General features: G+C 36.9%; 1 protein-coding gene across 2 annotated transcripts in view; it reads left to right on the top strand.

Annotated features, from left to right (window-relative positions):
- ANKRD28 (ankyrin repeat domain 28) overlaps positions 1-23,748 on the top strand; it is a 198,939-nt gene that overhangs the window by 150,885 nt on the left and 24,306 nt on the right. For both annotated transcript variants that reach the window (XM_007505124.3, XM_007505123.3), the window contains exons 14-17: positions 1,494-1,634; positions 6,928-7,039; positions 15,155-15,181; positions 15,904-15,978. In XM_007505124.3, coding sequence (XP_007505186.1) covers positions 1,494-1,634; positions 6,928-7,039; positions 15,155-15,181; positions 15,904-15,978 — 355 coding nt within the window. The remainder of the gene's footprint in view (positions 1-1,493; positions 1,635-6,927; positions 7,040-15,154; positions 15,182-15,903; positions 15,979-23,748) is intronic.

Here is a 23,748-nt window from a genome sequence, read left to right as displayed (position 1 = left end):
TGTGAAAAGACATTGAAAATAGGGCTGAAGAGAGTTGTCAAAAGTTCATGGAAGAAGGCATGCATTCAAGGACACAATAAGACTGGCCTTGACTAGGAGAAGGATCACCACTTCATCAGAGTTCAGATTGTCTTTTTTTTTTTTGTGAAGTCCTCTCATTTTCTTCCCTAAAACCCCACAATACTCAGGTACTAGACTGCTTTTTCTATCACCACAACAAATGCTTTTCTTTAAAATTCAGGCAGATAATTCTGACTCTCTAAAGGCAATACTGAGGAAACTTTTTTTTAATTTAATGTCCTTTGTCTATTGTAGATTAGGTGAGAAAGGAAGGCCATGAAATAGCAGGGCACCCGGTCTAGTAGTGACCACTGCTTATATCATTTCCATATAGGGTCTCTCTATACAGGGTCTATGCTTTCTGTAGGGAGTTCTCTGTGGATATGTATGAAAAAATATGATGGTGTCTCTGTATTACGGAAATAAATAATAAAAGTATAATAGCTAGTATTTTATGGGGGGAAGCAAAGAGTTAAAAATCTTTGACTTCCTAATTATTTTGGGATGCAATATAAAGTTTCTTTATATTGAGTGGGTGAGTGCTAATGGAAAAAATTTTCATGTATATTACATAATGTTTTTGTAGTGGATTTATCTTCTTAATTATCTCTTAATGTGACTAAAATTAAAATTAGTCTATATTCCCTGAGCACATAGCTCCTGAAAGGTTATATAAATCAGCTGACCTCTACTCAGGGATGCCAGCCTGGAATTGCCTAGGCAATTGAAATTGACTTAAAAACTCTTTATGGTAAAGGGAAATGAAGCTATTCTACTGTTGAATCAATATACCTTGGTTTGAGAAGAACATGATTCCATGAAAATTATTTCCTTGCTGTTTGTAACCTTTGTATTTCATTTGATTCTTTTTGTTCCTGATGTTTTTGCAATTGTGATACTCTGAGAGCATTCTACAAATATTACAGTGAGGAAAAATTGGTTGCAGATATTCTTTTGACATTAAAACAAACTGCAGCTTTTTTGAATTATTAAGTCTTCATACTTAGGCATTTTTTTTATTTTAAGAAATCAAGTTGATATCCCCCAAGTTCTTTTCATGTTTTATTTTATTTTATTTTCATTCTGTTTAGCCAGGAAAAGAGTTAGAGATACTACCAGTCTCATAGGTTTCTCTGCTGGAGTGAAGTCCTCTGTTCACTCAGTGAGCTTCTAAGACAAGTGTAAATTGTATTGCCTTCTAGCTGTTTGTATTTAGAACAGGATTATTCTTCCTTTTCTCTTCTCCTTGCAACCCAATTCTTTCCTTCTGATCGTCCCTGGGACCAACCTTTGGGGGTGGAATGAGGATTAACTTACATAACATCAACTTAATATGTTTCTGTAAACAATCAAGATTTAGTAAAACCTGCCTTTATTTCTGAAGTCATTTACGGGTGTTTTATTTCTCTTCTCTATCAAAATGGACACCAAAGAACGCCACTCCACTATGCTGCAGCCAACTGTAACTACCAGTGCCTGTTTGCTCTCGTGGGGTCAGGAGCCAGTGTGAATGATCTGGATGAGAGAGGTTGCACACCCCTGCACTACGCAGCCACCTCAGATACAGATGGCAAGTAAGTTTGGCACTGGTGATGTCAGAGTTCAATCTGTCTATAGAATAGAGTTCTAATGATGTCTGTCTTTGTATCCCCAATGCTTATTTAATACACACTGACTGATCTTTTATATCTTTAATAGATATAGATTTGTATTATTTCTCTATGGCATATGGGGAAAATAATTAGTTTTGCAAATATTTGTTCTTAAATCATGCCCAGCCCCAGAATTTGGTTCCCCTATGCCAATCACCATCCGTCAATACTCCAAACCACCCCGGCTGCACAAAACTCTTTTTTGTAGCCTGACCAAACTCCTATTTTACTAAGATGAGTGATTACTAGGCATGAAATGAAAGTAATCTTGTTAGGGGTGCCACCATTTCACCTTATAGTTTTGTTATAGAGGAGAGGGAAAAGTCAGATACAGTCAGACATATATCCTAGACTCTGGGAAGAATCAGTATTTAAAGGTTCAGAGAAAGAATGAGGAGTCAGTCAGTACACATTTTTTAAGTACCAACTATGTGTCAAGAACTGTGCTAAGTGCTAGGAATGCAGGGGGAAGAAAGGCAAAAGACAATCTCTGCTCTTAAAGAGTTCACAATATAATGGTGAAGACAACATGCAAACACCGATGTGTAAATAAGCTGTCTATGAGATAAATCAACAGAGGAAGATGGTAGAATTAAAGGGTAGTGGGGTCAGGAAAGGGCCCCTGTAGAAGGTTTTATTTAGGATTTGAAGGAAGCTAAGAGGGAGGGCATTACATGCCAGTGAAAATGTTCATTGTTAGGTGATAGAGCAATATTTTTGAAGAACAGCAAAAAAAGCCAATGTCACTAGCTCACAGAATATATGAGAGTGGGGAGAAGTGTGAGAAGACCAGCAGACTGGCAGGAGGGGAGTGTTATGAAGGGTTTTGAATGCCCAACAGATGATTTTAAATTTTATTCTTGAAAGAGATGAAAGGGAGACCTTAGCGTTTATTGAATCAGGTGGATGACATGGGTCAGGCTTACACTTTCGGAAAATCGCTTTGATAGCTAAGACAAAAATTAACTAGAACAAGGGACTATGGCTATGGAAGTGGTCTAGATATAAGCTAATCAGGGTCTGTCCCAGAGAGGTGACAATGTCAAAGGAAAGAGTGGGCATAGGAGAGAGATGGTGCTAAAATGGAAATAGAACTTAAAAACTGACTAAACATAGGGATGAGAGAGAGTGAGGAGTCTTATAAGGATGCCACTTGGGTTATGAGCCTGGGTAATTGGTGAGCCCCTCTTAGGGGTAGCATACTAGTTTCTTTCTTAGGATTATTTCTATATTAAAGTCTCATTTCTTCCCTCCCCTTGAAATCTATATAAGAAAAGAAATCTGGCTTTTCAGAGTTTGGTTTCCCACCTTGTGATGAGGTACATATAACAACATAAGGAAAGGAGAATGGGTTGCACTAAACTGTAATTGGAAAGTACTGAGTAATCTGAGTTCTCTTTTGATATATTGTAATCTCTTTCCTTCTTTCTAAATAGTATTCCAAGCTTGATGTGTTTTTTTTTAAATCAACAACTAATTGTCTGATCACCCTCTGCACAGTCTGCTGGTCCTCACATTACAGTCTGTCACCTTGTTTGTACTGAAAGCCTCCATGATAGGATGTTCCAAACTTTACAATTTCATTCTCAGAGCCTTTGAGAAACTAATGGCATGCACAAAAAAAGAACTTTAAGGAAAAGGTATCCAGACCTGCTGGCATATGTATGTGCAGAGAATTGTTTTGATGATTCTGCTGCCTGAAATATTGGTGTGACTCTTGAAATTCTTTTTCCAAACCAGTTGGAAAGGCATGTAAGAAAATGACATCTTGGGTCTTTTCTTTATACCTATACCTGCATATTCTTCTACTCCTCAGCAGTATTATTTCAATAATTCATCTTATTCATCCTTATTTCTGAATTGTACTTTAAATCAAATCCACCCTCAAAGGAGATTTTGCCACCATTGAGAATAAAAGTGCTATGGCCTCTAACAGCGATTCCAATAGAGAAGTTTGAAAAATAATTTGAACAATTAAACATCAAAAATAGAATTCAGTAGTTTCTCAAGATGATTATTTTGTGAAAATCATAGATTTTTAAAAATCAGTCACCTTAAAATTAAAGAATTGGACTCAGTGATTTCTGGGGTTTCTTCTGGCTCTAGAATTCTATGACACATTTTATGTTTCTTATTTTTTTTTACATTAACTCATTTAATTATTTTTTTAACTTAATTTTTTGAAGTTTCGTGGTTGTCTTTTTATACACAATCATTTCCCAATATTACCATCTCCATAGAACCTTCCCATGTAATTTTGTAAATCAGTCATGTAAGACTAACCATAGCTGGCAATGTTTAAAGTAGTATAATCCCCCACCTCTTTATTAGATATGGGAAAGTATATTTCAGAATTTTTCCTCTAATCAAAATGAATTAACTGTGTTTTTTTTTTTCTGGTGCTTTTTAATGTTTTATTTATAATTGATGGTTCTATTTTTTTTTCACCCTGTATCAGTTTGCATAAGAGATCCCAAATTTCCTTAAATTCTTTATATCTGTTAACATTATAGGGTAAATTTCATGTCAGATTTTTTAAAAGCCTTTCTCCAACAGATGGACACCCTTTTTGTTTACTTTTTTTTTTTTGCTAGCAATACAGTCCTTCTTAAACAATAATCCCCTTTCTCTCCGTTTGCCTAATTTGTTTTGAAGGAAGCTTAATTTGCATTCCCAGCACTTAGCATAGTTCCTATTGCATACTTGGCCGTTAACTGGCTGACTGACTGACAACCTAAAGAAAATGATCCAGAACTCATGACCTAGGTTTTAGTCCAAGATCTTGGATTTTTTTCCCCTGTAATACTTCTGGCAAATCTACTTCTTTGAGTTTTGATTTCTTTATCTTCAAAAAAAAATTAAGGAGAGCCCTACTTACTTTACTAGGGTGTTGTGCAAATTAGATAATGTTTTTTAAAGCTCTTTGAAAATTTTAAAAATGTATATTTTTATATAAAAATACTAATGTAAGAAAGACATAGTGAATGTTCTTCTCCCATTTCACTTATAGTGAAAATGTCATTGTACTTCAATCCTAGTGTATCACCTCTGGTTCTTGGACAAAGATTTCACATTTATACCACTTCTATTCATCTATGATCTCATCAACATGGACACCTCCTCTAATAATACAAATGATATCCCATCCCTGGAAACCTTCCCCTAATTCTCTTGAGATTATATCCTCCCCATCTTGCCACGATTGCTCTACCTCTTTTTCCTAGACAGGAAAGCCTTCTCCAAGTGAGGAATTGTATTAAATTGGCATATATACTAGGGAAGGGAAACCTCACACACAAGCATTACAAATCAGAATGAAATTTGTTGAAAGCTGCTCAGTTAGAACCCCAGTAGCCTTAGGACTACTAGAAATGAGAGGAATACTACAGTCCTTCCATATGGCCTTCATTTCTGATTTAACTCTCAATTCCCAGGCTTGAGATTAAAGTGTTCACTAAGGAGGTTAACATTCACTTAGGACTTTTTGTTCAATATTTAATGTAGTCAGACTTTTCTTGATCTTTACAGTTGTTTAATAGTCCCCTCAAAACCAACACACTAAAATTGCTTTGTCTTTACTTCATGTATTAATTTGGATTCAGTTTCTTGTGTATATGTTTCTAGGCCAAAGCACTATAAACTCCTTGAGGATAGAGATAGTTTCCATTTTTGTCTTTATATTCCTAACAACAAGTACATATTATTGAATTGTATTCTATTTCTTGGTAGCTATATCAGCTCCCATTAATACAACTATTATCTCTAAGATTACTATCCCATTGTATACTTTACACAACTGTTTTTCTACTTCTCTTTATACTCTACCTCTTGCTAAGTGATTTCCAGCCTCATTTCTTTTTACAATCAGTACTTTGTCCAGTCATTTCTCAAAATGTTAGTTTTTTCATCTTTAATTTAAAGTATGCCTTATAGGCCTTTTAGTTGTCTTTTGGATCTAGGAGAAATAGTGAATAATACAGCTAACAATTCATGGTATCGTGGTAAAAGGAGACTTTAAAATTGGAGGACCTATGAACAGAACTTGTCTCTGATGCTCACTACTTGTATTCCACTGAGTAGGTCTAGGCCCCCATTTCTATATCTATAAAGTAAGGAGGTTGACCTATCTGGCTTCTTCTACCTCTAGATTTAGAATCCTCTGACGTATATTATCTCATTTATTTCTCATAGTGAGGAACAAATGTGATTGAGATAACTAATTATTATTGGAACTATAGCTAGGAGTAACTTTTACTTACAGTAGCACAGAGTTCTTTTCTTTCCCGTAGTGAGGATTTCCCTCTTTGTCCTCCTCTTTAAGGAGTTGAATGGAAGGGGAAGCCTGAAAGGAGTGCTACAGCAGGGGAACCCTGACTAGGGTGAAAAGAGCAAGGGTTATGCATTGATACTCACTGTGAGTAGGATTATGTTTCATAGAAATATTTGTAATTTGTCACGTGAATAATACTATTCTTTTTTATGTGAGACTGGTTCTATAAGGAATTAAAATTAAGAGTTTGACTAAAATATATGAAAATTATAAATAACAAGGTGGTTACTGATTTAAAATAGCAGAAGTCAAAATGTCTTTATAGTAGTTTTATTTGTAAAATAGAGGGAAAGAGTAAGGTAGAGAAATGAGAAGGGTTAGGGTAAGAAATTTAGCTTAACGAACTAAATATCTGCTCTGACGCCTAACTTTCATCTAGCAGAGCTCCAGAGGTAAATTAGGTATCACCTCTCACCTTCAAGGGAGGCCTATCTGGTATTAATCTCTCCAGCAGTCAGAAAAGGAAAGTCAGCTTTTTCCACTCACCAATACAAAGTGCAATCTAACCAAATGATCCTCCACCAGCCTTCACAATCTGGAAAAAGCTCCAACAACTCCAACTCTGAAAAACTTCTCACAAAACTCCTCCTCAAAGGAAGTTGCAACTACTTTTAAAGACTCTTCGTGTCACTTCCTGTGCCTTCCTTCCGCTTTAAGTAAACCAATTGTAGTTTATAAATTTTCTTCGGATTGCCCGAGGGGCACTTAATCATAAAGTGGGGATGTGTATGCTTCTGGTGATTAAATCTAAAAGTAGGCGGGGAGAGTTACTCATCTTCAAAGTTCTTTGTAAACAAATATGTTGTATTCTTTGAATGTCTTCTTTTTACTATTGGCTAAAATAATAGGATGTGAAGGTTATGAATTTTATTGTCTACTGCATAGGTGCCTGGAATACTTACTAAGAAATGATGCAAATCCAGGAATCCGTGACAAGCAAGGATACAATGCGGTTCATTATTCTGCTGCTTATGGTCACCGTTTGTGTCTAGAATTGGTAAGAGTGCTACATTCTTATGGGGAACATTATAATTTTGTATTTTAATAAAGAGAAAAACCATCAAGAATAATAATAACTAGCATTTATATGGATGAAAAGTTTACACTAGGGATGTAGAGTTCTTGCCATACATACTCTCTCCTCAGTCCCTTGCTCTCCAATTCTGTCCTTTATGCCACCCTGAAATTGCATAGTTTCAGGCTCACAGAGATGATGATTCTAAATTATCAGATCTTTTCACCTGCCTCATCCTCCCCCATTTCTTCCTACAGTATCTGGTCCTGTTGATGGCCTTTGTTCTGATTCTCTCTTCCTTCAGCTTCTGTGGCACTGTCTCTCCTGTTCTCTTCCTATTTGTTATTCTTTTCCCTTCTCTTGCATACCTTCGAGATGGAAACACCTTCCAAGACACCATATTTGACCTCCTCTCAGCTCTTGCTTTGATAATCTCCTTCACTTCTATGGCTTCAGCTTTTGGCAGAAGACAACTAATTTTGTCTCATTCCTTGTCTCTCTTGAGCTCTAGACCCACATTTTCACCTCCTTAGTGAATAGCCCCACCTGGATATCTCTTAGCTTTTCCACATTAGATTGATCTTCCTGCTAAAACTTGTCCCTCCTGATTTCATTTGATGGTACTAGTCTTCCTACTCAGCCAGGCTTAAAACTTAAAACTTATCTGTTGTTCTTCCCTTTATCTCACTCTCTCACTCTGTCACATCCAATCAATAGCTACATCCTGTCAATTTTACCTTAGAAAATTAAGGCCTTCCCTTCTACTCACATAACTATGGTCCTAGTTCATGCTCTGACCTAGCTTGATTGTTACAGTCACCTTCTTACTGACATACTTGCCTCCAGCATTTAGCCTCTCCCTTCCATCCTTTCTATAACTGTTAACATTATATTTCTAATTTGCTAATCTGTTTCTATCACTTCTTTCCTAAAAAACCTCAGGGATTCACCATTACTTAGAGATAGAAAATAAAAACTCTGCCATCTCATTGCCCAGGCTTATTTCATACTGATTTTCTTCACAAATTCTCTATCTTAACCACATTAAACTGTCTGCTGATCCTTGATCTAGTATTGCCTTCACCGGCCTACAGGCTTTGATTTTTCACATGTCATCCCTCTGTGGCTCCTTCCAGAATGCCATCTTTTGGTGCCTTCTTTGCCTTCAAGGTTCATCCTGAACCTCTCTACTCCTAGCCATTTAAAAACATTTCTTTCTGCCTTCAGTTTCTCATTCCTTTATGTTGAATTTCAGTTCTTATAACACTTCCTGCAAAACACCTTTTCTGGTTTCCTCTACTGCTGGTGAATTCTCTTAAAGTTACCTTCCATCTACGCTGTATTTATCTTTTACTCAGCTTTTTAAGAAGTAACTCTCTGATCTAATGAATATAAACTGCTCAGAGGCAGGAATTTTTTTTCCCTTTTGTATTCCCAGCATTTAGCACAATGCCTGACACACACTAAGCCCTTATAAATACTTGATGACTGATTATTAGAATTAGAACTTCTAGCTGGTGTTTTTTACTTGACCCATTACTAGACTATAGGTTCTATCATTATCATCTTTAGATCCCTAGCACCTTGGATGATTGCCCTTGGTTTTGTTCATTTAATTTAGCTTAAACTATAGGTTGAAAATTAGAATACAATTAAGACTTCAAAATTCACATTTCCTAAATTTATATTTTTCTTAAATTCATATTTGACCTTATTAAATTTGATTCTTCCATAATAACTTTCAAGAGGGAAGGAGAAATGAAGACATAGGAAATCTAATTATTATTCCTCCTTTATTCTCACTTTTCTTCTTAGTAACTTTTTCTTCAGCCAAAAACCTACCATGTCCTTACAAGACTTCTGGGGTCTTGTAAAGGCAGCATTTTCTGATTGAAGAAAGTTTTAAACTAAGAATTTACCACTGCAAAAGAAGTTTTGACATCAGATATTTCTATTTAAATTGCTATATACCATTCACACTAATAAAGGCAGTTTTTGCTCATTGGTTAGAGCACCAGACTGGGGTCAGGAAGATCTGAGATCAAATGTGGCCTCAAACACTTTTGAGAGCCAAGCCTGCAGTCTCCCAAAGTGGAGGGTCCTTCTGACTAGGTGGAGCAGTCAGGGGAATAAGAGATGAGAGATGACTGAGTGTTCAAACCTGGGCTTAGGCGTCACTCAGCATTCTGCCATTGCACAGGGTTTGTTTTATTTTATAGCTTCAGTGATTACATGTTTTTCTGGCACACAATCACTTTTCAACATACATCATCTACAGATAATTGGATATGTCACACATTAACAAATCATTTAATCAACATTCTATGATCATTCACTATGTCGCTAACAGCAGAAAGGTTTGTGATGGAAATGAATGACATGGATAGGGTGATCTGGAGGTTAGTTCCTCCTGACCTGTGGGATGACTAGCTAGGAAAATCATTGTTGCTTTTAATCAGCTTTCACAGTCAATCACAATTACTTAGGGGAAAGGTAACAAAACATTTCATAGCTAGGTATGGGGTTAGAGGGTAATTTAAGACAGACCAGAATCAGAAATTTCCTCGATTTCCAAGTTACATTTTTCTTGTGTTTCATTAAGGCACCTTGGCAATGTTTCCTAGTTATTGTAAACACAGCAAATCAGCAAAGTGTGTCATAACTTGTGTTTCAGAGGAGTGATTGATTGTGGTGCTTGTATGTTTGACTAACAGTTGGTGTGGGGCCTCTGAGTGTACCTCTGCTAAGAGGTAAAAGGGAGTGTTAATGGATAATGATCTTCAGCTTTTAATTCCATGAATGTAATCTTTTTAGGGTAATAATTTGGGGGGATTAAAGAGGGGCATATATGTTAACCCCATAAGCATGTTGTCCTCACCTATTTTTCCTGGGGCTAAATAATAATAATCATAATAATTCCAATAATAAGGGGATGTTAATAAAGTCACTTGGGGGGGGGGGTTCAGTAGATGTTTCCATCCTTCCTGGAAGCTGCCTTGCAGTCTCTGGTTTCCACATATGACCGTGTCAAACAGCATGGTCTTTGATGGCTCCCAGCAAAACACTTCCTAGCTGCGTGACCCTGGAAAAGTCACTTTGTCTCTGATTGCTTCCACTAGAGAAGGAAATAGCAAACCACTCCAGGATCCTTGCCAAGAAAACCCCATGGCATAGCTATGGTCTTTTGGATCATGAAGAATCAAACACAACTGAACAACTCACCATCAACAACAATTCATACCTCCCCCCTTTTTTTTTAACCCTACCTTCTGTCTTGAAATCAATACTGTATATTGGTTCCAAGGCAAAACAGTGGAAAGGGCTAGGCAATGGGTGTTAAGTGACTTGCCTAGGGTCACACAGCTAGGAAGTGTCTGAGGCCAGATTTGAACCTAGGACGTCCCGTATCTACGTCTGGCTCTCAATCCACTGAGCTACCCAGCTGCCCCCTACCCTTCTTGATTATAACCAAGGCAGGTTATTGATATAGTTGATAGGGTACTAAACTCAGAGTCAGGAAGGCCAAATTCCACCTCAGATACATTTACCAGTTGTGTGATCCTGAACAAGACTCTTAATCTCACTGGCTTCTGAAGACCATACTGGCTTTAAATCTACTATCCTCTGAACCAGGAGCAAAATGTGGTATAAGCTAATGGGCATTATACTGAAACAGACATATCAGGTCAAGGCTTACTAAAACATTGTTAAAAACAAATCAGAAACTTAAATGATTCCCATAAGAAAAAATTATAGGGAATTGTAAAAGGTAAAATTAATCTCACTAATAAAAATATATTTTAGGAGATTTATTAATGATCATTGGAAATAAAGGAATACAAAATAAAAACCACATGCCCATGGCTAATTAGCCTGTTCAAAACCCCCATTCTTACCATGCTTTCAACATAAAACCAAAGAGGCTGTGGCCCAGACACCCACTAAATTTATCCCTTGTCTTCAGGAAGTATATAATGACAGGAAGTCAGTGAGCTCCTGGGAAATGTAGTTTTTTTTAGGGTAACAGATTTTCAATTATACATTTCCCCCTAGTGATCATTTTGGGGTGCTAATCTCCCCAATTTGATTATTTTAACATCATAAACTTTTAAATTATAGTAATTTGGGGATAAAAGGGGAAAAGAACAAAACCAATGATTACTAGGTGCATTGACAAAAAGCCAGTTAGGAGGCAATCCCCTTTGGCATAAGAGTATACATATAAAACAAATGCATTCAATCCCACACAGTTCAAATCACCACATCCCAAAGGTCACTCTGGATCTTCTGATGCCGTGTGTTGCTTGTGGAGGCATCTTCATGGTGTCTTCTCCAAACAGTTCACTTTCTGGATTTGGAGAGGTATCATGTTTCTTATTCTAAAATTACTCTCAAAAAGAATTTAAGCTTTGCATTTTAGAATAATAATACATTCCTCCCTGAAGAGGATGTTGAAAAACACCAAGATCACTTGTGGAATGCATGGCTGAGTTATGAAGTATATGAATCAATTTGTAAGAGAAATCAAAAACATAAAATCCAAATAAAAGAGAAAAGATAACTTCTGAATGAAATATAGACTATCAAAGTCTTATGTATAAAAATTCTAGTTTTGAAAGTAAAGGGAAATAAACCTATAACAGGTCCTTGAATCAGGTCCCAGTTTAAGTGATTTGAACAATTATGCACTTACCCAGTCAGTAGCCAGGACTACAGAAAGTTTGCCACACTATGAATGACAGAATAGGGACTAGATTTATGGCAACAAATGGAAGCCAGTATGGAGCCAGAAGACCTGAACTTAACACATGTTAAACAGCCACTGTTCAATCGAGTCTCAAAGTCCTAGCTCTCTTTGTGCAGAATGTCATCAATCCATGTAGGATTGGTTTGGTCCCTTTGACTTTGTGCTCCATTGGCACTATGTAATGGCCCTTTTTGTATTCCCTTATCCTGGAATCAGACAGAATCATTAAACATTGTCCCATAATTAAAAAAAAAATAATCAGTGGCATAATTTTTAGCTTTAGCCTAAAGCTTTTGAGTATGCCTTGACATTAGGGCAAATATATTGTAAACTTATATTACTTCAAAATAAAAAAAGTTAAAGAAAAACTTTCTCAATACTGGTGAAGTGCTTCAAATACAAAAAGGAGAGAAAAAATGAAACTCTAATACTTTATTGCACATGCAAGGAAAAACAATAAGTTTTAATAATCAAAAATATATAGCTTACAATCAGTGACACACTGTCAGCTAAGGAAAGGTAGAGTACAAAGGTTTCTCACCAAAAATGAGATCCATTTCATTTTCAAACTTGGCCATGATCCACTGTGTGAGTGCAATGTGTGAGTAACAGTTTTTTATAAAGAAAGTACAACAGGTAATGCACATTCAAAAAGTATCAAAATCCCCAAAGTTATAGTAGCCCATTTAATAACAATAGCAAAGAAACCCACTATCATTAGGATTCACATGAGTTTGCTGTATGACATTAGAAGCTAATGGATACTTGTCACAAGTTTTTCAGGTGTAGCAATATTTCAACCTTGGCTGAATTTTTTTTTTAATCTATTACTGCCATAATTACAAAAATGTGGCAGAGGAGTCTAGAAAAAACCAAACTTCTGTATTGTTGATTTTGGGTCTAAAAACGTCACCCAGAATCTAAATAATTCTGGTGGAAGGGTAAAGTAAGGTGAAGAATTACAAATGGGAGATGCTCCCTCTTGGGAGCCACTCCTCTGTTATGAATGAGACTGTTATGTCTCACCCATTACATTTTACAAATGCAGAGGTTGGGATATTTCAGCTACTAAAATGGAACCTTTATCTCGGAGTCAGGCAAGATGATCAGTCAAAGCTATTGAAAAGAAAAACCTAAAAATCATGTCTGAAGACCCCTTAAAATCGATTTAAGATACTTAGCTCATTAAATTTTCCAGAGGTTGTTAACCAGGTGGATGGAGTCCATCCATCATCTTTGTGACAATTAACAAATGCAAAATGGAAGAAAAGGCTCTTTATGGGCTTTTACAGTATTTTACAATATTTTGTTCAGTAGTCAGAGGGGAAAGGTAACAGAATATATCTAAAAGCTAATACACAGTAGATTAAAATGATTCAGTGTAACAATAGCATTGATTAGATTAATATATGAACTTAAAACAACAAAATTAAATCTTAAAGCAAATCATCAGTAAAAAAGTACAGAGATCTTCATAAGATAGTGGAGTATGAAAAGGCTTAAAAACTTCACCTACAGTCTCTTTAATTCTCTATCCATTCATATTCATTTTGTCAGAGCTCTGGAATCTTCCACAGCAAGGGAGAGTATGGTTTTGAGGCAGGACCAAATGGCAAAGGATTGTAGGGAGATTAATTTCTTCCCTGAATCTCAGGCAAGATCATTGAAAGGATCAGTGCATCCAGGAATGGTAGAAAGAAAGAAAAAAATCCTAAAACTGGGAGCTGTTTGAGATAGGTAATACACTGCTCTTTCAAAGAGTGCCCCCATGCTTTGTATTTTATTTTCTGTTTGGAAGAGTAACTTCCTTCCCCTTCCCCCCTGAAGTAAAATGCTAGGGAGCAGCTTGCTTCCTCTACCATGTAGATAGGGAGTTTGGAGGCTAATTGTAGCCTAAGGAAAACACACTCTGGGTTTTACCAGCTGCCTGGAGAACGGCTCCAGACAGGAGGAGGTTTCAAGAGCCAGGGAACAGGCAGTGTCAGGAAACACAAGCAGGATCGAGAGCAGCTCCAAAGAAAGGCAACAGCGAGGAATGAGGAACTGACTCAAACAGATGGGCGAGCAAAGTGGCTTAACTCTTCTCTGGCCAAAGACCCTGGCCACATTCCCTCAAACTAAAGTAACCTGGCTGGTAGAGAGGGCAATCAGGCAAAAAGTAAGAAAAGAAAAAAACAAAAAACAAACCACAGGAGTAGGGCAGCAGCTCCAGTAGAGAGTTTGGAGTTCTCTCAGAGTTTGTGAGGAGGTGGGCAAAAAGCCCTAACAGGAGAAACGTGGCTTAAAAAATGTTTTATCTAAGCTATCTTAAAAAAATTGAGAATTGCTTCTTCAACTTCTAGTTGCCTTCATTGTAAAAATTAAAATTAAATCTCAATAATAAAAAATATTTAAAATAAATAAAATATTTAAAATTTAATATTAGAAATGATATATTTTAAGAGATTCATGAATGATCATTAGAAATAAAGGAATAAAAAGGATACAAAATAAAAGCCACACATCCATGGCTAATTAGCCATCAGCTTACCACTACCATCCTTGCCAGCAAGCCAAAGAGACTGGGGTCTGGAATACCCACTAAATTTATCCCCTGTCTACAGGAAGTATGTAATGACAGGAAGTCGGTGGGCTTCCCAGAAATGTAGTTCTTTTTTAGGGTAACAGATTTTCAATTAATCAGAATAGAGGTTCGAAGATAAGATAGAGGTCCTGCTGTTGTATTTTCTTATATATATTACAGATTAAAAACCTCACATTAGGGGAAAAAACTAAAGTGTCAGATTTGGGTGCATTTTTTAAAAAATTCTACAGTTCAAGCTATAAAAATACATTACTCATTTAAAAATTATCAGAAGTGGAGCCTAAATGTTTATCCCATAGAGTATATCAAACATGGTATAATATTAAATTTCCTACAAGTATGTAAGGAGGAATATTCTATAAACTTCAAACCACTCTATAACTATGAAATTGCCCAGGATCATAATACAACTAGAATGTGTTAGTGGTGGGAGAGATCAAAACTCAAGTCTCAAGTGGCAGAAAGACCAGGCTGAATTGGAATGGGGAAAAACTCACCAAGAGTTTTCATTCCCCTAATAAATGACACATTCCCTCCAATATTCTATGTAAACTGATACTATTCCTTTTGGAAAGCTTTTTATTTTCTTTTAAGACACGGACAGTATGATGTTTAAATTAGCAACTACCCAGTTGTATAGATTCAAAACAAATAATAACAAAGCTTTCTACAAATATAGAATGCCTTTAATATTTGATATTTGGGATGTATTAATTATTAGTGGTACTGTATAATATGTATGGTGTTGTTTTTTTTTTAATTTCAGATTGCCAGTGAAACTCCCTTAGATGTCGTAAGTATATGCCTTTTTAAAATATTACATGAAATATTTTATTTTTAACAATTTAAGTGTGATTATGCCTGGAGTAATACTGGAGTAGACCTAGTATATCTCATATGGTCTTTTTTTCCTTCTTCTGATCTTCCATAAGATTATCTTGCCTCCATTGTCTTTCACAATTTTTATAGTTCTAACTGGGCCCATGCCTTCAATATTACATGTAGAAGTGATGATCAGAGGGGAACTGTAATGACTATAGTTAAAAATGAAGTCGTGGTATCATTTTGTTACAACAACAACTCCTTGTTGGTTTTACTACTGTCAGCAGTGGCTCTTGACTGAGAGACCAAGACTGACCTCTTGCTCCCTCCAGGTCCAGAGGTAAAAGCCTTCAAACTCTCTCAACTGTCTCTTTCATTAAACTCCTCATCTCCTAGATCTTCAGCTCTCCCACACAGACTCCTGTCAGCTCTGCTGCTCTTACATAGAAATCCTTCTGTTCCTGCCTCTAAAAGAGACAGAAGGAGAGATTAAGAAAATCCCTTTAACATTGGCATATCTTCAAATATGTTCTATAAACTCAGTTCTGTAAACATTTTAGCTTTCATCTTCAATTTTTCAGATACATTACATGAGGATAAAACTCTGGATTTAAAAATAAAAATTACTCTGAAAATTTTACATTGAGAGCAGCTACTATTTTTTACATTTAAAATGTGTTTTTTATTTCTTAGCTAATGGAAACCTCCGGTATGGATATGCTAAATGATTCAGATAACAGAGCACCAATAAGCCCTTTGCACTTAGCTGTAAGTATTGTTTCCTTAAACTGCTTAGTCATTTATTTTCCAGATGAATTTATCATGTAAAATTATATAAAATTACTTTGGGATCAGACAATGTGAACAGATAGTGTGTATGTAATAGTCACAAATACATCTGCTAAAAGGTCCAAGCCAATCTGACTAGCATAGACCCTTCCCCCAATAGCTCCAGCATGAACCTACCCAGGCCCACTAGGGTCATCTATTACTGATGATCATGAGCCACCATCCACAATCCTTGCCATAAGTTGGAGGGCCTTTGGGACTTTTATGGCCTCTTGCTGTGCCCTTGAGACTTCTGAGTGTTGCCATCTTTGGGCCTGCACCATCTCCCCATTAGAACTTGAATTCTTAAATTGCAAATACTGTCTTGTTTTTCTATCTGTACTCCCAACAGTTAGCACAATACTTGGCATATGATTAATGCTTTTTCAATTCCGTTCTATAGTTAGATCTGCCTGCTTCAGAGGATCTATGATCTTATAGATGCCTTCCTCTATCTTTTTATATGGGCATCAGTAGAATTCATGTACTATCCATCTGTTTTCCCTTGGTCTCATCGTATGATCAACCTACCTTCTTTCTTCATTATATGTACCTTGGAGGATCTCTTCACACTGTACATAGGACATTGTTTATGCAGTATATCTGCAGCCTACTATGCATATCTTCATTGTCCTTTAGGTGAGCCAAAATTTTAACTCTTTGAATGTAACATTTAGCTGGATCAAGGGGTGTGTGTGGATGTGTGTGGATGTGTGCGCGTGCATGCACTTATGTGTGCACATAATTTGAAGAGACCCTAAGAAAGGCATATAAATGTAAAAGGCCATCAAATGTAAAGGATGGAGGAAGAGTCTGATAGTCGCTGCTGACACATATAAGTGGTATGTCCTTGAGCAAATCACCTAATCACTCACATAAGCAATTCCTGTAACTTACAAAGTAGTTACTGCTCTGCATTGATAGATTAACTTGTTTTACAAATAAGCAAACCGAGTCCCAGAAGAAAATCCACTTTCTCAATCTGTCCTCTCTGTCTTCACCATTGAGAATGAAAGAAAAACAAATTCCTTGTTACAGATATGTGTAGTTAAAACAAATTTCTGCAATGGCCATGTCCCAAAGAAATGTGTTTCATTCTATATATCCTTCATCCTCCTTATTAGGAAGTGGACAGCATATTTCATTCTTATCCCTTTGTAATAATTTGTTCATCATTAATTACACTGATCATAGTTATTAACTTATTCAAAGTTATCATTACCGTATTATTGTCATTGTATGAATTATTTTCCTGGTTATGTTCACTTCACTCTGCATCAATTTATGTAAATCTTCCCAGGTTTTTCTGACACTAGCTTTTTTAGCATTTCTTATATAGTGCAATGTTATTCCACCACATTTATATACCTTAACTTGTTTATCTATTCCCTACTGTATAGGCATCTGCTCAGATTTCCATTCCTTGATACTTTTAAAGGAGCTATCCATATTTTTGTACATTCTAAACTAGAGTTTGTTTTTTTTTCAGGCTTATACTTTTCTTAATATATTATTTCTCTAATTGCCCTTCCTTTCTTCCTTTCCCCTCCTATTTCCCTGTTTTTTGAAATATACTAATGTACCCAACTGTGTATATGTACATACATGTGTGTTTGCGTATGTGCGTATATTTTTCCCTCTTTTGATCAGTTCACATCAGGAGATTGAAATGTAAGCTGCTCCACACTTACCCTCCCTCTGTTTGTGTAGACATTTACTTGCATACTCTGATTATGAGAGGTCATTTTCTCTTCCTGTCTTTACTTCTCCAGTGTATTCCTCTTTCCTTTTCTTTCTGTTCTTCCCTTACAATCATCAAGATACCAATCTGCCCTGGATATATGACCAAGAACTGGGTGGTGGACAACAAAACTACAAGTTGGGCCCTGATCATTTCACAGTGCCCTATCATGGGTATGATTGTGCCTCAATATATGGATCCAAGACTTATTTTTCTCTTAGCACACATTCTCTCCCTGAGTACTAAAATGTTCTATATGTGGCATGCTGTTGGCCAGTCTATATCCCCAGTATCCATATGCTACTTCTCTGTCACCCCTTGCTGACCTAATCTGGACAAATGACTCACTATGACATTTTCTGCATTCCTCTACTGGGGTTTGGCCTATTGCATTTTCTAGATCTCTTTGGAGAGTTTTTTGTTCTTAATTTTGGAAGGCAGGATAGGATGGGAGAGAATGCACTCAGTCTATGACTTCCTGCTATTGTCTGATTCTTCAATTTTTTTTGACACTTCTAACTATCTCTGTGACCTTGAACATCTCTCTACACATCTCTAGTCCTCAGCTTCTTCATCTATAAAATGAAAAATTGGACTAAATGGTCTTGAAGATATTTTATAACTTTATCCATACCTCATTCCTCATAATGTAATTATAAAGGAAAGGTGAATGAGAATAGACTGTTGATTTTTTTAATTAAACAAACTTAAAACAATCTTACTTCCTCTTCCATTCATATTTTACTTCTTTCTTCTCCTGGTATTCTCCTTTTCTCCTTTCAGTCATTCGATGGACATTTACTAAGTGTCTACTATGTGCCGGGTACTATGCTGGATACTGGGATACAAGTATAAAGAATGAAATAATTCCTTCTTGCAATGAGATTACATTCTGATTGGGGAGATAACAGGTACACAGATAACTATATAGTAGAAATATAAATTGAATAAATTCAAATATTTGTTAAGATTTGTTAAGTACAAGGTAGCTCAGAGGAAGAATGTTAACAGTTGGCAATTTCAGAAAGACTTCATGAAGATGGTGCTTTCTCTTGGTATTTCTGAAGAGAGCAGTTTCATTAAAGTGAAGAGGTCAGAGGAAGAAAAAAGTAAAGGCAGTGAGTATCAACTTTTCCCTTGAGTTTGGTTAAAGAGGCAGAAGAGATATAAGATGGTAGTTCCTGGGAATTATTTTTTTTTAAGATGTGAAGGATTTGAGAGAGTGGGAAAGAAATTATTTAGTCTGTAATCTACTGGGAAAAAATAAGAGAAGATAAGATCAAGGGGAAATGTATCATGGTTGACTTTAAAAAAGTGCACTTGGAATCTGAGACTGGAGGAAAGATGGAGAATGGCAAATGAGGTCAAGGGATTTTGAGATCATGAGAAGGAAGAAAAGGTAGTTCACATTGAATTTTGCCTGTTTGGGTTTGTTTGTTTGTTTGTTTGTTTGTTTTGTTTTTCCCAGTAAAGTAAGAGGCAAAAAGTCCTCAGCTGAATGTGGAGGTAGTTTATCAGAGGCTTAATTTAAAAAAAAAAAAAGATGATTTAGGATAACTTTTATGGAAATTTAGGCAATTAATTGGCGAACAATGATTCTGTGTGCTAGGCACAGTACAAAGTTCTGGGGGTACAAAAAAAGGCAAAGGGCAACCCTTGGCCTCACACAGCCTAATGAGAGAGACAACAAACAAATATAGACACATGAACTATAGACAGGCTAAGTAAGAAGCTGTGAACAGAAGGAAGAATGTAGAAGGAAGATGAGCTGGAAAAACCTTCCTATAGAAAGAGGATTTTAAAAGGAAAATTGTAGAAAATGAGGCAGAACATTTTGGATGCAAGAGTCAGCCAGGGAAAATGCTTGAGAGTTGAGGGATAGAACCTGACTGATCTGTTTAAACATAGTGTAATTCCAGTGATACTCTATGGCAGTGATGGCAAACCTATGTCATGGGTGCCAAAGATGGCACACAGAGCACTCTCTCTGGGCACATGACTGCCCACCTTCTCCCCCCACTCCCTCAGTTTGTTTACTAGAAAGGCAGAGGGTCTTAGAGGGAGCTGTTCCCTTCCCCCCCTCCACTGTGCCTGATGACATTTTTTCATATCACCCATCCCTCTGCCCAACAGCCAAATTAGAGCACAAGGAGGTAAGGTGGGCAACTTACAGGCTGCAGAGCTAGAGGGGAACAGAGTGCTCAGGCCACTCCCCTTCCCATCTCTACACTCATTGAGGACATTCCTCACTTCACCCACTCCTCCACCCAGCAGCCCAATGGGTGCACTTTCTCCCTCCACTGTGTGGGATGGGGGTGGGGGGATGGGACAGGGCAAGCCCTGACACTTGATGGGAAGAGCACAGCACTTGATCTCTCTGGATGGGAAAGGCATGGCACTCTTGTAGGGGTATAGGGGGGCAGGACCCAGCACTCCCCCTCTAAAAGGTTCGCCATCATTGCTCTATGGGTATGCATTATGGAATGCCATTTTCCAAAGAATTAAACTTGAGGTTCACTTAAAAGGCAATGGAGTGGTACACAAGCAAACTGGAGTGTCTTATAAATTAATTATATAGAGGTGTTTTTTTTTTCTGTTTGTTTGTTTTTAACCATTACCTTCCATCTTGGAATCAAGAGCATGGTCAGACATTTTTTTCTAGCTACTCAGCAGCAGAGGAGGCAATTGGTGGCAATAATCCAGGGCTAAGTTGACAAGAGTTGATTGGGGATAGGGCAAAGGAATAAGAGATGACTGAGCTGAGAACAATATAGAGTGAAACAGGTAAGTCTTGGGTTGAAATTAGAGAAGAAAATTAAGTCAGCAGGAGTCGTGGTCTGAGGGTATGAGTAAAGTAGTGGACCGCAGGGATTTAGGGAGACAAGGAATTGGAAGGCATGGGACTTTGAAAGAACATTTCTGTGGATATTAAAAAGCCTTCTGGTCATAAGGCAGGAAGTAGGGAAGAGATAGCAAGCCAGGTGCCAAACTCACTTGGAAAAGGAAGAAGAATGTTCTTTAGGTCAGAATATACAGTATTATAGTTTGGAGTAAGTGGAAAATGTTGATTTAGTGGACTTCAAAAGACAGGCTGCTGAATAAAGGAGAGAATAGGAGAGTTTGGGAGTGACAGTGGCCAACTAGGGCTCTTCCAAATCACCTTTTTGAAACAGGGACTCACTTTCATTTAAACACAGGCTTTCTATTCCCTTGAAGACATTAACTTCTCATCCATCTTTTGTTTGTGTTTTTGATATTTACTCTTCCTTCAAGTAAGTAGAAGTCATGGAGTACTCGGGACACATCAAGGGTCATAGTGGTTAAACTCACCATCACTCCCATCAATTTCCAGAATAATTTGTCATATAAAATAACTTTTGAGATAATTTTTTAAAAAATGAGTGTGTGTGTGTGTGTGTGTGAGTGAGTGTGAGTGTGAGTAATAGGAAACTAGAAGATGAATAGAGCTGATTGGTAGGGTGCCTTTATTCTTTGCAGTATTTTAACATCCTTAACTTTGCCCAAAATCATATAGGCTATAGAAAAAAGGGATAAAGAAAGTGGTTATAAGAAAGTTCTATATTACTTTTAACACCAATATTTTGATGGCTGGAAACCAGGGTGCTCCAGAGGACCAAGGAAGAATCTTGGAATCCTTAGTTAAAAATAAATGATAGTATTCAGTTATCAAATTATAATTCGTATTATTGCTTTTTTTCCCCATTCAGCAAATTATTGTATTTGCTTGTTAGATTTGGAGTAAAGTAGGCAAAATTATAATTTTAAATTTAATTTTATAGTTGTATTTTTAAAGTAGATTTAAAATGTATTATTATTTGGTGATTTTTTTTTAATGTTTTCATACCATAGACACTTAATAAGTGATTGCTTACATATCAGCATATTTCAGACTCTGAAAAGTTGGCTTATAAATTGGCCATTTGTAATTGGGAATAGAAACAAGCCTCTTCTCATTAGATTCTATCATAGAATTTTGGTGATACTATCATGTTGAATTTTTATACTTCCTGATCATTTAATAGCAGTTTTGAGTTAAGGAAGCTGATTTACAGACTGTTTTTGAAATTGCAGTTGATAGCCACTAATGTATGTATGGAGTACTCATTGTCCAAATATCTTGGCAGTGTTGTGCACACTAATTAGAAAATTTTATGCTGCTTGTGATAGCATGCTCCAAAAGGCCTATGTGTTGATTATAGTTTCTATTATATACCTCCTCCAACAGACCTCTAGCCACTTCTGTATCCTAGGTGAAGGGCATGAGAAAAAAAAGGAAAGCTGTTGACAAACGTTTATGTTCGTTATGCTCTTCTCTTATTCTTAATTTTCATTCTCCTTGACACTAAGCTTCAGGTGGTAGGATGAGGACCTATCTACAGGACATTGCTTCTTTTTCATGGTACAATATTATTGTAATATCAGTAGCAGAAATCCTTCTGATCCATACATAACTTGTTTGGATAGTTATAGTTCCCTGCCTCCTTGAGTCTCTTATTTCCTTTACCTTCTCAGATTAATTCTCTACACCACTCTTCACAGAAGCTGTTCCAAATTTTGTTCTAACTTTTCCTTAAACCACTAATATTATACTTCACTGTATATCGAGTATCACTCCTATATTTGTTATTTTGCAATTTAGCTTTAATCTACTTTTCTAGTCTAATCACACATTAATCTGTTGTACTTTCTCCATGTCAGAGAAAACCGAGCATGCATGTAGGAACTTAACTGATACTTCACTGAAAAAACTTAGGCCATCCTTCATTACCTGATTACTTTCTTTGTCCCCAATTCTGTACTTTAAATCACTATAACATCTCCCCTCAGCCTCTTATTTTTTTGCCCTCTGCCTTGATGGATAAGGTGAGGGCCCCCCACCCCCTTCCTTGCCAGCACCAACTTCTCTACTTTTGCCTTTGATCACATCTTCTAATGCCCCCTTTAATAAGAAGGGGCTAGGTTATGGAATCATAGGGAGCCACTGGAGTTTATTGAGTGTGAAGGGAAGCTAATAGGGTCAGATCTGCTTTTTGGGAAGATAAATTTTGCAGCTGAGTGGATTGGAGTAGGGGAGCAACTTATGAAAGGCAGACTCACCAACAGGCTTTTGTAAAGTCCAATTATGAACATTCCCTCACCTGACTGTTGGTAACATCAGAGGAAAAAGGGCACGTATAGGAGAAGTGGTTTTTTTTCTTTTGTTTTGTTTTTAATTTTTTTTTTTTTAAATTAAAACCCTTACTTTCCGTCTTGGAGTCAATACTGTGTGTTGGCTCCAAGGCAGAAGAGTGGTAAGGGCTAGGCAATGGGGGTCAAGTGACTTGCCCAGGGTCACACAGCTGGGAAGTGTCTGAGGCCAGATTTGAACCTAGGACCTCCCATCTCTAGACCTGGCTCTCAATCCACTGAGCTACCCAGATGCCCCTGAGAAGTGTTTTTTTAAAAATCAGTGACAAGACCTAGAAGCTGATTGAATCTAGTCAAAGATGATACCTAGATTGTAAACCGTGGTGCTCTTGACAGAAATAGGGAAACTAGAAAGAAGAGAAATTTGGTGGTGAAATGTAATAAATTTACTTTTGGAGATGTTGAATTTAAGATGCTTATAGGACATCCAGTTCAAGATGTTCAAAAGGCAATTGAACATATTAGGCTAAATGTCAGAAACTTGTATTCATCAGCCTAGACATGATAATTGAATTCATGGGTCCTGATGAGATTACCAAATACCAAGAAGATACAGAGAAAAGGGGGCCCAGGTTGAGGCATAGAGGACTGACTGCCCGTGAATGGCAAGCAAGACTTTTGATACTGAGAAGGAATGGTTCATCTGGTGGAAGGAAAACCAGAAGAGGAGAGATTATCAGGAAAAAGAATGATCATCATTGTCAAAGGCTACAGTGAGATCATGAAGGATGAGGAATCAGGAAAGGTTAGAACTGACAGTT

Source organism: Monodelphis domestica, chromosome 5 (genome assembly GCF_027887165.1).
Source record: "Monodelphis domestica isolate mMonDom1 chromosome 5, mMonDom1.pri, whole genome shotgun sequence".
Classification (NCBI taxonomy): domain Eukaryota; kingdom Metazoa; phylum Chordata; class Mammalia; order Didelphimorphia; family Didelphidae; genus Monodelphis; species Monodelphis domestica.
This window is presented reverse-complemented; position numbering and strand designations above follow the sequence as displayed.